The sequence below is a fragment of the Crocodylus siamensis genome, chromosome 6 (genome assembly GCF_052110815.1).
Source record: "Crocodylus siamensis isolate JL-2025a chromosome 6, ASM5211081v1, whole genome shotgun sequence".
NCBI classification, from domain to species: domain Eukaryota; kingdom Metazoa; phylum Chordata; order Crocodylia; family Crocodylidae; genus Crocodylus; species Crocodylus siamensis.
The window spans coordinates 70,773,450-70,788,153 of record NC_143400.1 but is presented as its reverse complement, the minus strand read 5'-3'; the positions used below and the strand labels follow the sequence as shown (position 1 = coordinate 70,788,153).

The window sequence follows — 14,704 nt, the reverse complement described above, 5'->3', positions numbered from 1 at the left end:
CGCACCAAACCCCAGCAGGAATCAGGGGATGTTCCCACCATCAGAGTTCTCCCCTTGTGCTGGCCGAGTTCCTCTTCCCTCGGCCACCGGAGGGAAACTGCCCTCCTGGCCTCCTGCCTGGGCTTAAGAAGGGCTAAGCTCTGCCCCTTCCTGTCTCCAGGTTTCCCTAGTTGCCCTAGCAACCAGCACCTGCACAGTCCTGGTGACTGGCAGCTGAGATTCCCCCTTCCCGCCACTAGGGGCCTCTCCTGAGCCGTTTCTGCTCTCAGTCGCAGGGTACCTGAGAGCTCTGCAACAGGGACCTAACAAAAGAGGGAGGTGCCAGGGAAAGTATTAACAATTTTCACATCTGGAATGCACTTCTCTCTTATCTGAGCTAACTTAGGTGTAACATGATCTAGGAAAATAATTAAATGAGATATTCCCACTACTTAAACAATGAAAGGAAGAATATTAGACCTCTTAACTTAAGGTAGGGGTGGCCAACCTGCAGCACAGGTACCACAAATGGGCAGCCTGTTTGTGCAGCGTATGACAATCAGGGAGAGGACAGGCAGCACAGCAGTAGACAGGACAGGGAGCAGAAGACAGAAAAGGGGATCAGGCAGGGAGCAGAGCTGGGAACAGAAAGCAGAGCATATGATTAGGCAAAAGGGGCTCTATGCAAGGGGGCTAATTTCTAGAATGTATGGCAAAAAGGCACCACTGGGTTCCAAATGAACTGGTATCACTGGGTCCCAGAACAGTAGCTCCAGTACCAGGGAGCATTTTAGCAATGTAAGACTTAGGTGACAAGGTGCCTAAGTCTTCAGGAGCCCCAAATGCACCCATGCTAGGACACAGACTCTCACTAGACTTGTTACAAGTTGAAAATTTGTATCCCCATGTAAATACAAGGTATCTTAAGGTATTTAGAGGTTTGTCCCTATTCCTCTTCCGTGGAACTGACTCTTTTGCCAAAGACATGCGATAAACCGCTTCAGATCCAACTGAAAAAAAAGCCTGGAGTCTGTTTTATGCAGGAGTTCATGAGACCAAGATGTTACTTAGCCCTTGTAGACTGGTCCATCAAAAACTATCCCTGGACTTTTACTTTTCATTCTGGAGGGAAAATCAGTAGCATTCCCATGCTGCCCCCCTCCTCCTCCACAAACCTCATCAGCTGCAGGGCTTGCAGATGAGACTCAGCACTCTGTGAGCCTCATCAGCTGTGGGGCTCACAGCAGGGGCAGCATAAGGAACACTGGTAGCCTCCTCAGGTGATGTGGTTTGCAGCAAGGGCAACATGTGGAATGCTGCCCCAGCTGTAGGCCCTGTCAGCTATGGGAGTTGGTATACAGGGAGCATGATCCCAGGCTCCTCCCTGTTCTGGCAAAAAAGCGTGATTGGACCTGATGCTGAATCCCACAATCAAGCCTGCAGCCAAGCACATGTAGCACGGCAGGAGACATGATTGTGCGGATTGCACATCAGGTCCTATCGTGCCTTTACCTGTACATCTAGAGGGGCCCTAAATGTCATAAATAACTCTTATCTATTAACTATCTACAAATTAGAAAGCATAATTACCAATGGTCTAAAGCTGTGGACATAGGCATTCCATCCCAAAAAAACAGCAGGAAAAAGAAAATGGAGTGCCAGCTGGTCCTGCGCTTTGTGTATTTGCTATGATAATATGAGGATACCCAAGGTACTTGCGGATCAAACAGGTTTTGTTAGCAAAGATTCCCTGATCTCAGACATCTACTGCACATGCACAGCCTACAAAGGAATATACAGAAAAAAGGACTCAGGAAAGGACTTGAGAATAACAGCAGTGTCAGTCAATATTTTTCTGCCAAGAACTGACCTACTCACTCAAGTAATGGTAATGGCACAGCTTGCAACAAGACAGCTGTGTTGGAGAACAACTTGTAGGCAGAGATGCTGACTGAGGAGGCTCAAATAGTCTTCTCTTGTGTTCTGTTGACTACACCCCCAAAGAGCTCTTCACCACCAGTGATCCAGTGTTTTTAGATATTAATTTAATCTGAGGAGAAGAATGCTTTTCTTTGAGGTAGTGGCTCAAATCTGATTTTGATACAGGGCGTGGGCAGTCTTTTTGGCACTTACCTAGGAGAATAACTGAAAAGCAGTATGGATTATGGCTTGACAGCATTGGAGAAAGAGGTCTGATCCTCAAAACAAACAAAATACACGTTAGTAATACCTGGTTTTTCTCTAGCTGTTTGCCAGAAGCTGCTTGCTCTTTTAGTTGCTCAATTGCCTTCAGTTTCTGTGAAAAAGAGAAAAAAAAAAACTACATTGAGCTAAGAAACATTACTTAGCTCAACGTTACTGGAATTTTCTTGGTTTATGGTCGATTCACTTATCAGATAAGGGAATTCCCTACACAGGAGACGTGGTAACAAAAACACTTTTCACCTGTGCATCTAAGCAGCACTGAAGAAAAATGTAGAGGTGCACTGATACATCGGTCCGATATCGGATCAGCACCCATATAAAGAAAATAGTCAGCTTTTTTTTGCCTAATGTGGCTGATAAATGCCCCGTGCACGCATGCAGCCATAGCACAGCATGTAGGTGGTGAGGAGCACATCCTGGCAGCTTGGAGAGCAGCTTCAGCTGGTAAGTCTGTTCAGGGCATGGGGTGGAACAGATCAAGGCCCCTGCAGTGAGGGAAGGAGAGAGGCTGGGGCATGGGACAGAGCCATGGCTCGTCCAGGGGGCACGGGAGGGTGGGATTAGCTCCTGCTGCTGCCTGCACCCTGAGAGGGTGTGTGCCCCCAGATCTGCACATGGGATGAGGGTGGGATGGTGCTGCAAATTAGGGTCAGGACTGTCCTGGGCTCTTCCCAGCAGGGGGCTGGGCTGGGCTGCTCTTGGTGCAGGCAGGGAGGGTTGTAGGGGGAGAAGAGGAGGGCTACAGCAAGTTTTAGGGTGGGTGCAGCCCCCCCCATAGTCCCTTCCCAGCACGGCTGCCACCTGTCCCAAGAACAACCCAGTGCAGCCAACCCCCCCCCCCAACTAGGAAGAGCCTAGGGCAGCCCTGGCCCCAGCCTGCAGCAGCCCACCCTACCCCACACAGATCTGGGGGCACATGTCCCCCATGCCCTCCCAGGGTATGTACAGCAGCAGGAGCTGCTCCCCCTTCCCCATGCCCCCCAGACAAGCCATGGCTCTATCCTGCGTCCTGCCCCAGGTGGGCAGCACCTGCCCCAGACCCTGCCCCACTCCCTTGTTCACCACAGGGGCTTCGATCTGCCCCCTCCCACACCTCCTCCCTTCTACTACAGGAGGTTTACCAGCCAGACACTACTCTTCAAGCTGCCGGGCTGCATATCGGAAATCAGATCAGTATCGGCTGATATGCCTCCTTTAAAAATTGGCTATCTGTATTGGCCAAAAAAAAATCTCTATTGGTGCACCCCTAGAAAAATGTAATCACTACAACATCATATCCTAGATACCTTAATGTATATCACCAATCCAGAAACAGGACAATTTCTTTCACTGAAGGGCTACATCTAAGGTTCAGAAGGAAGATCTTCTGCAGTAAAAATTCTCCTTCTCCACACATCACCTTCTACCATGGCTAAGGCCATAATCAAAGCAGAAAACTAAGGCTGATCTGATAAGAGTGAGACACCAAAAATACACCTTAATTACTAATCAAGAAGAGCAACCCTGTTGTCCGAACACTACTTCATTCTTATTTGACTAGATTTAAGATCAGAGAACTCTCAGGCCTGGCAGTTCACCTGGTCTCTTTTTGAAGTTTGGGTACAAGAAACAGTGAGATGAATTTATATAATTTCCTACTGATATCCCCTCAGAACACAACTATAGACCATGGACAGGCATTCATTCCCAATGCTAAAAATTCTGTGAAGACTGTAGGACACTGGGTATCCTCAACCACCAAGAAGTGTGCAGGCCTTCAAATTAGATTGAGGGGGGAGAGATCTTCCTGGTTGGAAGTGAAGATAACTTTGTTGTGCCAGAGCCAGTTCTCTTCCACAAGAGACACCTTGAATAGGTGTATGCTGTCTTTGTGAAAAGCCTCTCTCAGCACAACTATTACGCCCATCTAAAGCCATAGTGATAGGCTATACTGGGAGATACATGCAACATACTATCGGGAAGGAATAAAGTTTACCAGTAAGCAAAAGCAACTCTCCCTGTCCCCTGTAATCTGGAGTTGGAACAGTCTTCCCAGAACACCAGGGGAGTGCCTGCCAAGCAAAGACAAGAGGCTCCTAGGGTTGCTTCATAAGTACAGCTAGGTATCAGCCACACACTGGCCCTTTTTAGCAGCGGTTTGTCCCAAACCAAACCCAGCAGTACTTGACAAATGGCAGGAAGTGTGGAGAAATGACTGTCATGCTGGACAGACCACAATGTGCTCTACCGTGCTTAAGCCCTACATGGATAAAGCCATTTTTAAATGATTACTGATGTGTTACTTTAGAATATGAGAAAGCAGAAAACAGCAGTTGAACAGCTTATACATTTTACATGCATTCCCCTTGGTGCTGCTATTAGCAATCTTTGAGATTGGCCCTTTAGGACCTTCTTATATAGAAAAACTGTCCTTCATTACAAAAATCCTCTCTTACCTTTTTCAAGTTCTTTATCTTTTTGTCTACCTCGGGGTCTCCTGATGTCACAGCAGGCATGGGATTGCAGGGTACATTCCGAGTTGCTGGAGGTGGTGCTGATTCCTGGCTCCCATCAACTCTGGCTTCCTGGAAGTTAATAAAATAAATATTTCATCTACAAAAAAAAAAAAATATCAATATAGACTATTTTATCAATGCATTTGATTTGACACACATGAAAACAGGAAAAACCACTCGACATTTCCCCCTCTCACTAGCTCTCTAATGTTTTTTTATGGTTAAAAGCCACTTTGCAGTTATAAGATATGGTATTCATCAGAATTTGTCTGACACTGCAGGGTTTGGGGTTTTTTAAAATTCTTTCTATTAAGAGAGATCAAGAAAACTTGGTTCAATTACGTACTGGTAGGAAAAAAATTATTTAAAATGTACGATTTTTTTCTTTACATTTCATGATTCTTTCACAAACAACAGCTAGTGGTTCAGCATGCCCACAGAAAAGAAATATAAGGGGGCAAAACACAGTCAACGCGGCCAGGATCTGGAGCCATCTTCCAAGGGAAGTGGTGCTGGCTCCTACCTTCGGGGTCTTTAAAAGGAGGCTTGATAACTACCTAGCTGGGGTCGTACGAGCTTAAATTTACTACGGGTTATATGAGCCCAGTATTCATCCCAACCCAGGGCAGGGGGTCGGACTTGATGATCTGCTCAGGTCCCCTCCAACCCTATGTCTGTGAAACTATGAAAACCATTATGAGAGAGACAAAGCCCAGGTCTCATTTACTTTAAGACAGTTTACCTGCTAAGAACTGCCTGCCCAGAGGAGTATTCCATATATTGACGCCTCTGTGAAATCCCATGAAATATGAACTTTCATTTCTACCCAGGAGAACTTCTACAATCTTTTCTCCAATGCCTGATGAAGGGTGTTTGTGCCTGAAAGCTTGCAATTAGAGAATTTTTTTTGCAAAAATCTTGTTGGTCTAATAAAAGTTATCACCCTCTATCATGAGCCCTGATAACTTAAGATGTGTATTAAATGTGCTATCCTATCCCCTGATATTTAGCATGCAGTCATGAACAGATGCATTCCACAAATAACTCTAAGTTCATTATATAGGACTGGCAAACACATTTAATATTATCCTTAAGAGGACTGACTCCAGCAGTACCTGTTTAGCAGCTTTCTTTGCTTCATGCTTTCTTTGATTTTTAAGTGCTGTTTTAGATAATGGCTTATCACTATTTCCTGATTGTGGTTTCATGTTCTGAGGAGGCTCATCCTCATGCTGTGGGAAACACAAAATTAAGCAGTTCTGAAATATGCATTCTATATTTGTAAAAAAACCCTAAAAACCATTACTGCTAAAAACCGCTAAAATGTTTTTATATATTAAATTTAGTGCCATCATACATTTAAAGGTGACCTACAAATGAAAAAAAATGGATTTGTGCCCTTTCTTTTTGATAGCTTAAGACAGCACAGGAAGTTTCAGCCCCCAAAAGACTTCCCTTAGGTTTCAGGATTTGTCTATCCTGCACCTCCTAAAGATTATGGATTCCTGGCAGAATCACAACATCCCATGTACCCAGAAGATAAATACCTGAAAAAATAAAACAGGAAAACACTGTTTTGTCAGACTGTTTATAGACTTTAGTCTTATTGACAACTGTTTAATTAAAACTCTTGAGGTTCAGTTGGAAGCAAAATTCTGTTAGACCATCAATAATCCTGCCCCTTCACTTGCAAAATAAGAAAGATCTGGTACCACTTATTTGGTTCTCCAAGGGAGGGAAGACAAGAACTGATAGTTCTGAGTTTTTTTAATTAAAAAAAAACAAAAACAAAAAGCAAAGCCTTTTTTTTGTATCATATCATATCCATTTCCCCTTGCAGACTACTCTAGAAAAAAAACAGACACAGACCAGGAAAAAAACCCATCAATACACTCCCAAGTATTTTCTAAAAAACCTATGTCTAGCAGGTTGGATATATTAAATGCTTCAATGCCTTTAAATATATTTAAACAGTTTTCTATCACTATTTTCTAGAATGACTTAAGCAAGGAATGATTTTGCCTTGAGCAAGAGTTTAGACAACATGACCTCTTGAGGTCCTTGGCAGCCCTATTTTTCTATGATTCTATGACTCTGCCTACCCCCCTTAAGCTGACCAAATGCCTTTACATGGTGAAATGAGACACTAGGGGTGAGTAACAGTTGAGGATTTGTGATGAGTCTCTTATTGCTTTGTAGACAGCAGTCTCAAAATCAAAACCATATAAAGTTAAAAGAAATAAAGAGGAAACATACTGTAATCATCATACTCATTAATTACAATTAAAACACAATGCACTTATTTTATTATAAAATGAGACTTTGGACAATGTTGCTAACTGACAACTGAAAAGGAAGATAAAGAGTACGTTCTCAAAAGAAAAATGCTTAGGCTGAACTGGATTTGTTAATGGTTTCACTGGGCTTAATAGAGGGGAAAATATTAATTTGGAGATACAAATGCCCAACCAAGCTGGACTTATCTAATGGGAGAGGCCAGTATGATTTAGGACAGCAAACCATCCCCCAAGAACTTTAGTTCTGGCTCAGACTCTAGCAAACAGGTTCACTAAAACATGATGAACGCAGCACCGCTGGAGCAACAGATTTCCCAGCTACCCACATACCCTTTTGGTATGCTGCAACAACAGCAACTATACACAGAATTTGCAAACTCTATGTAATCAGGAAGTTAAGGAGATGATTTGCCTTGCAAAGCTTATATGACTTCTAGAACATTTCCTTGAAAAGATAGCTGGTTGCTAACACAAGGTTTCTGACAGATGTCTATTTCTTTAAAAGTTGAGACTAGGCTGATCGTTCCCCTACCTTCCCCAATTAAAAGTATTTTGTAATGAAGTATCAAACAGGTGCTAGGATAGACTAGCAAGAGTTTGCTGCACAACCAAGATGACATTTACTTACAAGTTTAGAACTAGTTACAGGTTTGTTCCTCAGAGCTGGTGGTCTATAAGCTTGAGCAGGCTTTGGCTCAGTGTTTGGCAGCTCACTTGGAACTGCCTGGTAAGTTACTGCTTTTGCCGGAAAAATGCCATCCAAAAATGGCTGCCAGGAAACTTGCCATAGTTCTTCATTTACTGGGACTTCATACTGGTGAAGAACAGAGCCGGTGTAATGCCAGATCTTGTAGCCATTACCAACTCGCAGCCTCGGAGCACACGTAGCAGTTACAAAATGTTCCCCATCAGGACACCATGCAAAATACGTAGAATCTGATCCCAGGGGTTTGGAAATAATTTTGTAGTTTTTAACATCCCACACTTCCATCTGTCCTCTGAGATTTCCAAATCCTGCTAAAACTAAGATATGTCCGGAAGGGTTGTAATAGACAGCATTGCGAGGACCAGTACCAAAATCAAACACAGGGTCACATTTCAAACTGAAAACAGTTGCTTTAGCAGGCATAAAACCATACACAACACAAAATTCTGTGGAGTTGGGATTCCATACCACATCATAAATGGGACCAGTTTTTGCTAAAAGGAAAAGAAATATAAATTAACATTTTAAATTTCATACATTTCATTTGACTAAAACTCCACCCCCACCAATGTTAGTACAAATCTTTGCTGAAATCCAACCACTGACAATTAAAGCAAACTGACTTTTGATAACGGCACTGTAGAAATTAATACCACAAAACACCAGTTTATACTCTATTTTAAAAATCCCTTGGGTTTTTTTGTCCCACCACTCAAAGCCAAAATATCAGGGCCTTCTAAAATTTGTAGCAGTGATGCACTGGAAACTTCCAAAAAAAACACAGGACCTTTATACCAGCTGTATAAAGTTTTTACACTGTAAAATACTGGATCTTTTTACTGGAACACGAACAAAGATTGATCATCCTTAGCCTCTTACCAGAGAAATTTTCCTTTTGTAAGAAAAATGGAGGAGACTCAAATACATTTTTGTGGGATGTCGGTTAACCACTAAAGGCTGTCAGAGGGTTGGAATGCTGAAATACAGAGTGGAAAGATGGAACAGCAGTCCAACTGCAAATGAGGTGCTCAGTGCTGAATTTAAAAAATGCACTTTACTGAACATTTCTACAATTTATCACATAGATATCAGTCCACATATGGTCTAGGTAGCTATCCTCATGTAGAACCAAATGAATAGGGGATGGGGGGACTGCTGCTGGCCCACTGAGTGACCCTTGCAAAGCCAGCAGGCCAAGGCACATAAGGGATCCCACCCCAGCCCCAGCCCTGGAACAAAATGTAAGCAAGGCAAGAGCCCCTAAGGGGGCACTTACATGTCTATACACAAATGCCAGGAGCCTGGGGAATAAACAGGAGGAACTGTTTATTAACTGTTCTCCTCCTAAATGCAAATAACTATGATGTCACTGGGATACCAGAGACACGGTGGGACTCCACCCATAACTGGACCACAGGTATAGACGGCTATACCCTGTACAGGAGAGTTCGAATGGACAAAAGGGGCTGGGGTGTAGCTCTTTACATCAAGGAAAGCTATGCGTCCCTGCAAGTCGACATTGGCACCCATGGAGGTTGACTTGAGACCCTCTGGGCTAAAATCTGTGGGGAACACACAGCACAGGAGATACTATGGTGGGAGTCTACTACAGACCCCCTACCCAGAGTCAAAACCTTGACCAGGAGTTCACCAGGGAACTGGCTGGTGTATGGTTGTCATGGGAGACTAACTACATAGATCTCTCATGGGAGGAGTGCTCGGCCAAATCCGAGCAGTCGCAAAGCTTTCTCTCGTGTGGACAACCTCTATTTGATGCAGGAATGGGCCGACAAGAGGTAAAGCACTGCTTGACCTCATACTGGCAACTGGGGATGACATAATTGGCAACCTAACAATCAAAGAGAAGCTGGGTGACAGTGATCATGAACTGATCACCTTCCACATCGGCCGTAAAGCTGGCAAGTCAGTCAGTTGTACTGAAGTCCCTGACTTCAGGAAAGCTGACTTTGACAAGCTAAGGAGGCTTGTCAGAGAGGCCCTAAAAGGCCACAAACCAATGGAGAGGGGAATTCAGGACATGTGGATGCTCCTCAAGGGAGCAATCCTGGATGTACAAGCAAAGTTCATCCTGTCTTGGAGGAAAGACAGCAGGAGGGCACAGCAGCCCCTCGGCTCTCCAAGGAACTGGCGGACCTCCTGCGTCTGAAAAGGAGGACCTATAAAAGGATGGAGGACTGGAACCGCCACCAAGGAAGAATACTCTGCAATAGTCTGGCCTTGCAGAGAGCAACCCAAGGCCACGATGGAACTCCAGCTAGATATAAATGTCAAGGAAAATAAAAAGTCTTTTTTATAGATACGTGGGGAGCCAAAGGAAAAGCAAGGGCAACACTGGACCCCTGCTAAACCAGATGGGGCAACTGACAAATGACGCCCAGGAAAAAGCTAACTTCACGTCAGCTTTCCATCAGCCCCGGGCGGCTCTGCGCACTATGGGTCAGGGAGGCCCGGGTGAGGGAGATTCCTTGCCTTCCATCGAGGCTGACCTCATGAAGGAACACCTCAACAGGCTGGATACCTTCAAGTCAGCTGGCCCTGATGGGTTATGCCCAAGGGTACTCAGGGAGCTGGCGAGCATCATAGCTCAGCCCCTGGCATGGATCTTTGAGAGCTCTTGGCGCTCTGGTGAAGCGCCCAATGATTGGAAGAGGGCCAATGTCATGCCAAACTTCGTCTTGGTGCTGTGACCAGTGGGGTCCCACAAGGCTCTGTCCTAGGGCCTATACTGTTTAACATCTACATCAATGATGTGGACATTGGTGTCAGAAGCGGACTGGCCAAGTTTGCCGATGACACCAAACTCTGGGGTAAAGTACCCACACCTGAGGACAGGAGGGTGATCCAGGCGGACCTGGACAGACTCATGAAATGGGTGGATGAGAACCTGATGGTGTTCAACACCAAAAAATGCAAGGTTCTCCACCTTGGGAGGAAAAACCTGTACCATGCTTATAGGCTTGGTAGTGCTACGCTGGTTAACTCTACAGATGAAAGGGACTTGGGGGTCATTATGGACCACAAGATGAACATGAGCCTTTAGTGTGATGCTGAGGCTAGTAAAGCGAGCAAAACGCTGGCTTGCATCCATAGATGCTTCTCAAGCAGATCCCGGAATGTCATTCTCCCGTTGTACTTGGCCTTGGTAAGGCCACAGCTGGAGCATAGCGTCCAGTTTTGGGCTCCGCAATTCAAAAAGGATGTGGAGAAGCTTGAGAGGGTGCAGAGGAAAGCCATGCGCATGATCAGAGGTCAGGAAAACAGACCTTATGAAGAGAGGCTGAGAGCAATGGGGCTATTCAGCCTGGAAAAGCGCAGGCTCAGGGGTGATCTAGTGGCCACCTATAAGCTTATCAGGCGTGCTCATCAGGATCTGGGGGAACGACTGTTCACCAGAGCCCCCCAGAAGGATGACAAGATCAAACGGTCACAGATTCCACTGTGACCAGTTGAGGCTGGACTTAAGAAAGAACTTCTTCACTGTCCGAGCCCCCTTTGGAACAGACTGCCACCAGAGGCGGTTCAAGCACTCACTTTGGCCACCTTTAAAAAACACATTTGGATGCTTATCTTGCTAGGATCCTATGATCCCTGCTGACTTCCTGCCCCTGGGGTGGGGGGCTGGACTCGATGATCCTCCGGGGTCCCTTCCAGCCCAAATGTCTATGAAATCTATTAAATGAATTGCTGATACTCATTTTTATATGAACTCTTAAAACAGAACGTTGATTCAATTTAGCAAAATAAATTTTGATCACTGACTCCTGTTGCTCATGTTTCTTTGTTGGCAATAATCAAAGACACGTTTCACTTTTTCTTTCAAAGGGAATAGCTACATTTGGAAAAGTTAACTATAAAGTGTTATTTTTAATGATGCATTTGAAATGAAAACTGCAGTTTGCAAAATAAGCCTTAAGATGTACATACTTAAACACTAATTGCTCAGATAAGAAAGGTAATTGCTCCCAGAAGAAGACCCCTTCCTAGTTATAATCCTGGCCAAGGTTTTCAGTCAAGTTAGCAACAAAAGAAAATGGGGGTTTAGTCTTTGCTACCAGAAATGGCATTGTAGCAGGACAAATGGAGAATCTATCACAATCGGCACTGGTACTGAAGAGAAGGCAAACAACAATGGGAAAATCCAGTTAATCAACAGCTTGCACTGTCACATCTCTTTTAATATGAAGATTGCTAAATCTTTTATTTGTTTGACTGCTAAGCCTGTCAACACCTGTGAAACACAGGAGCTGTTCAACAGTGTATAGCAGTTTAGGAGAGCAAGGAAAAAAAGCACTCCAATAGACTTGGGTTAGCAGATTTTGGAATGCACCAGGACACTAGGATTAAAACCCTCTAACTTCCACAAAATGTATTGTTTGTCTCATCCCAAATTTATTGTTGATTTTTCCTTCAAAATATTTATTTTCCAATTACCATGTTCCACGTACTCTGAAAATGCAATTAACTTGTTTGTGTGAACACATATCCATGTGGACACACACGGAAAGGGGCAGGGCCTGTTATGGAAACTCCTAGATGATGGAACAACTGCATTTCAGCACAGCACACCACCAAACATATACATGAGTAGGCATGAGAGTTGCAGTTTATAGTCTGATGCAATTTTATAGGTATTCAATTGCCAAGAAACACAGGAAATGGAACTTATTTTTTAAAGTATTTTTCTTTTGAATTGCCCATTTCCATCACAAACTCCAACATCTTATTATTTGTGTAGTACATCAGTGGGAACCAACTTTTGTGGCAAGCATGCCACCAATTAGCCCTGCATCCTCCCCAAGTGCCACTCTGATTCTTTAGTCTTACCCAAGCTACCTCTCATCCTTCTACTCCCTGCACTTTACTTTCTGCCTCAGCTGCTGCTCTGCTTTCTGCTTCCTGACCTACCTGCAATTGTGCTGCCTGCCCCCTCTCCAATCTGCCAGATGCCACACACACACACACACTGCCAATGCCTTTTGTGGCATCTGTGTCGCTCGCTGGCCACCCTGTTGTTCCTAAACCACTTCAAATGACAAACAATATATTTTTACAGAAATTAACAAAAAACCCCAACCAAACTCAACAATAACTCTCACTCTGAAAAGCATTTTGTGATATTTTTCACCCAGCCAGCTGTACACTTGGGGAAGAAGTGTGATAAACTTTCAGACGCACACTGCCATTCCTTCGGTCATGCCTGAAAGTTTGTCAGACTCCTCTTCCAGCTACACAGTCAGTCCAATAAAAGAGATCAGAAAACAAGTCTCGACTGTCATGCACTTCTGGACCATCACAGCTGCAACAACACTCTAACCCCACTAGTGCTCTAAAAACCACTTACGTAATTGTACAACAGCACTTTCTCCATTTGTTGCAATGTAGTGTAGGGTTTGTTCACCATAATACGATGCTCCGGTTTTATCAACCTCTGTACTGGCTATTACTAGCACAGCAGTGGCTATTAAGGTACAAAACAGAAGATACGTTTAAAAAAAAATGCAAACCAGGTAGGGCACTATTCCACAAACAATCATATACACACTGAGAAATGCAGATGTGGCTAATTGTGAAATCTATCATTAAGGTAACTTGGATGCTTTCTCTACAGCCACATGCTCATGACTGTCTATCATTTTCTCTTTTTCACCCGAAATTTTCCCTTCTAGATTTTAACCCAAGGGGTGGAAGGGAAACTTTCTGAGAGAAGGATGAGAGCATAGCCCAGTCACTGCATTTTAGAATTATGCAAAAAATTAACGAACTTTTACTGACATAAAGAGACGATGTATATGCCCATATATAAGAGTATGCAATAGTGGGTTGCAGCATAACATTTTACCACCATGATTTTGAAAGACTTGCCATTACTCAACAAGTGGCAAAGCACACACTGGGTTACGCAGTTTGTATACACAAATGGAAGTACATGCATATACTTGTAATTTAATATTTTACTCCCATAAACGTAAGGCTCTAAACAGTAGAAATTATATTCATAGGCATATACAATTAGTAAGACTGCAATTAATTTCCACAATATTCAGTGACATATTAGTTCATGGGACCAGAATAATAAACATATTATTAATGTTGATTAGTTACATAAAATGTGCATCTGTGCTATTATGTTCTTTTAGTTTGGGACATTTTTTACCATGCAAATAAGGAAGAGCAGTAAGATCAGTGGACAAGGGAATGTTTTCCTCTTTCGTGGGTTTTTTTTTTCCCCCATACAGGTTAAATAAATTTAAACTTCTCACTCGCACTCCAGTAACCATAAGCCTACACTTTAAACAGTTAAAAACAGCAAAACAACATTCAGGTTTTCACAGCAACTCAAGCTGGCCCACACTGCAAATACACAATATAGTGTGAATTTCTAGCCGCACTGATGTTAAATGTACATTTCAATAAAATGGTCAGCTTCTGTCCTCTGACACTCGGTTATGATTCCACCTGTTCTCAGTGGGAGCTGTAAGGACACAGCTGAGGGCAAAATTTGGGTCACGTTGTACAATGTTGATTACTAAACATTTTACATACGTTACAAACATATGGGACATTTTACAAAACAGATTGTTCCTTTGAAACAGTTTACAGTCTACACAAGTTAAGACATGACGCTTGACAAGTAAAGGAGGAATGGTAGAGAGGATCTTAGATTAAGTGGCTTTTAAAAAAAAATGAAATAGGAGAAAGTATGTTCTATATCAACAAGAATTAGGATATGATGTGGTGAGATTTTTACCAGGAAACCTATAATTTAACTGTAATAGGAGGTTCATGTGAAGCATTAAAAAGTATCAGAAGGCAAGAATATGAAAAGTATAAAATGAATACTAGGGGCAAAAGGAGCAGGACAACATGACAGCAGGGGGAGGGAGACAGAGAGGAAGAGATCAGACGGGTAGCACTCTGAAGTGCATTCTTATAAGCATTTGTCTTCAGTATCCACCTAGATACAAATTAGTTAGATAAGTACAAAAATTAGAAATTCCACA

The 14,704-nt window shown here is 43.4% G+C and overlaps 1 protein-coding gene across 2 annotated transcripts in view; it reads right to left on the bottom strand.

Moving 5' to 3' along the window:
• The window catches only part of EIF2A (eukaryotic translation initiation factor 2A), a 38,878-nt gene that overhangs the window by 6,753 nt on the left and 17,421 nt on the right, over nucleotides 1–14,704 (bottom strand). Inside the window, exons 9-13 of one of the 2 annotated variants that reach the window (XM_090050618.1) lie at nucleotides 13,045–13,161; nucleotides 7,605–8,176; nucleotides 5,795–5,911; nucleotides 4,620–4,748; nucleotides 2,210–2,275 (exon numbers count right to left, since the gene is read on the bottom strand). In XM_090050618.1, the coding sequence (XP_089906744.1) occupies nucleotides 2,210–2,275; nucleotides 4,620–4,748; nucleotides 5,795–5,911; nucleotides 7,605–8,176; nucleotides 13,045–13,161 (1,001 nt within the window). The remainder of the gene's footprint in view (nucleotides 1–2,209; nucleotides 2,276–4,619; nucleotides 4,749–5,794; nucleotides 5,912–7,604; nucleotides 8,177–13,044; nucleotides 13,162–14,704) is intronic. The other variant, XM_090050619.1, reaches the window with a different exon arrangement.